The sequence below is a fragment of the Sphaeroforma arctica genome (genome assembly GCF_001186125.1).
Source record: "Sphaeroforma arctica JP610 unplaced genomic scaffold supercont1.4223, whole genome shotgun sequence".
Classification (NCBI taxonomy): Eukaryota; class Ichthyosporea; order Ichthyophonida; genus Sphaeroforma; species Sphaeroforma arctica.
Genome location: NW_014036335.1, coordinates 1 through 2,634, shown reverse-complemented (window position 1 = coordinate 2,634; position 2,634 = coordinate 1). Strand labels below are relative to the sequence as shown.

At 36.4% G+C, this 2,634-nt stretch overlaps 1 protein-coding gene across 1 annotated transcript; it reads left to right on the top strand.

Annotated features, from left to right (window-relative positions):
- Positions 1-543: 543 nt before the first annotated feature.
- SARC_14149 (hypothetical protein) lies at positions 544-1,513 on the top strand (the record flags this gene model as incomplete). The annotated part of the gene is made up of 1 exon (XM_014291718.1): positions 544-1,513. Exon 1 carries the CDS (start codon positions 854-856, stop codon positions 1,511-1,513), a length of 660 nt encoding a protein of 219 aa, XP_014147193.1. The 5' UTR covers positions 544-853.
- Between the last annotated feature and the right edge of the window lie 1,121 nt (positions 1,514-2,634).

Sequence of the window (2,634 nt, the reverse complement as noted above, 5' to 3'; positions counted from 1 at the left end):
TATGTCAGGGATCGCGTCAAGATGGCAGTTATGAGGTGAATATCACGCACATGTAAAAGGAATGCGTCTTTGTTTTGATGATTGGTGGAAATCCTCGCACTATACCGACACAGACTTCGAAGGCCGCTTGCTTGTAAACTGATTTATTTGATCGTGTGATTAGCTTTATTGTCAAGACAAGTAAAATGACTATTGCTGTAGCTATATTGCTTAATACGAAGTGGTTGAGCACAGCGACTATTGGCGTAACTATATGAAGTGGTTGAGCACAGTGACTATTGGTGTAGCTATATGAAGTGGTTGAGCGCAGTGACTATTGGTGTAGCTATATGAAGTGGTTGAGCACAGCGACTATTGGTGTAGCTATATGAAGTGGTTGAGCACAGTGACTATTGGTATATCAGTATGAAGTGGTTGAGCACGGTCAAACCTAACCAAAATAATTTTAATCTGTGAAATAACCTAAATACTTTTCTGGCCAAAATAATAGCGCATTTAGAGACAAGAAACACCTCATTAACAACAGTATCGTGTCTCATTGCAGCCTCTACATATAGACTATGCAACACACTCAGTTGAGCCCATAGTTCGCCTGCAGGTGTTCAAGCTCGCATTCCAACAATTGAAGCACAGCTTAGTTCGTTTATTAGTAGACGAATTCATGGCTCGAGTTTAGACACCAACAGCGTGCATTGCTACAATGGAAGGTATATACATAAATACCTTTTGAATGAACGTGTGATGGCGACAAACGTAGTCGCGTGTATTTATTGACTAGCCCCACCTGTGCAGCGCCTTGTATTAAACTGGTTGAGCCGTGTTTGCCATTGTGAACGCGTGTATCGTGGCGTAGATGATCAGATCGTTCGAACTTAGCACCTTTTCACATCCACAGGGACGTTCGCCCGAGTACACGCTTTTGTGCTTTCAAATGACCACGTCGAGAAAACACCATGCCACACCCAGGACAGTCTCACGGATAGGGACGTTCGCCCGTGTGCACGCGTTTGTGTCTTTTCAAATAATCACGTCGAGCAAGCTCCATACCACACCCAGGATAGTCTCACGCATAGGGACGTTAGCCCGCATGAATGCGCTTGTATTTTTTCAAAATACTTTTTTGCTTAAACTCCCTTCCACACCCAGGATAGTCACAGGCATAGGGGCGTTCGCCCGTGTGCACGCAATAGTGTCTGTGCAAATTCCCACTTTCCTTAAACGCCATACCACACCCAGGATAGTCTCACGCATAAGGACGTTCGCCCGTGTGCACGCGTTTGTGTCTTATCAGTCCACTACTTCCCGTAAGCGCAATACCGCACCCAGGTTAGTCGCACGCATAGGGACGTTCGCCCGTGTGCACGCGCATATGCACCTTCATATTAGCCCGAGTGGTACATATCTGACCACAGTTGGGCCATTCACAAGTGTATTTCTTCACTCTGGCAGATGTCGATCCAATAGTACGGACCGACAAACTGCTCGCGAAATGAAGCCTAAGCATTACAAATGAACGAATTATTGGATTAGGTTTGCGATTTAGAAGAAAGTGACCACGGGGATTATGCAATTTGTATAAATATATCTATAATGACTTTAGAGCGTTGTTTGCTAGAGTATCCGACCGACAGACCAGGTCGCCTTATTTAAACTACGCCATATAAAAACATATATACAAAGTGTGTGCAGATACAGGGAAACCTGTGAATTATAGATATGCACAAGTGTCCTATGTCTTTTAGTTATGTATTCTGAACACAAATTCGATGGAGCAACGCAGAAGAGTGAAAATTGCGTCAGATACGCTCCCAATTTATATCGGAGAAACCAAAATAGTCATAATTAATCATAAGTATATGGGAATGTTTTTAATCATTGTTTGTGCAGCATCAGTTGTGGTCTTCAATCCATAGTCCCGAAGAAACACTATATTATAGTAAGCTGATGTCAATATCGAAAAGTGAACCAGAACACAAGAATATTCTGGCATCAATATTCATTCCTATCTAAGAAATAGATTTGCTGACCAAATTGAGTCCAAACATGATACATATACATACGCATGTTTATTTCTATATATATATATATATATATACATATGTATATATATATATATATATACACATATTTATATATATTTATAATTATAAAAATGGAAATATATATATATACATATATGCGTATATAAACATATAATATATATATTCTTACTTAATGAAACATGTACTTACACACACACATGTATATATTCGTATATATGTATATAAATATATAAATATATATATACATATAACAAAACCTATATTAGGCATATACATATATAAATATATATATATATAAATATATACAAATTTTTATATATTTGTATAAATGTATCAATTTATATATATACATATAAATGAATATATGTATATACATATGTATGTACATACACTGTGTTAAGTGTAAATATAGATATATATATATGTTTTTATTTGTATATGTATATATATATATATTTATATATATAAATATAAAAATATAAATATATACATCTATATATATATCTACATATTTATACATTTTTATATATACATACATACATATATTTCATTTGAAACATGCATACTCACACACATATATATATATTCATAG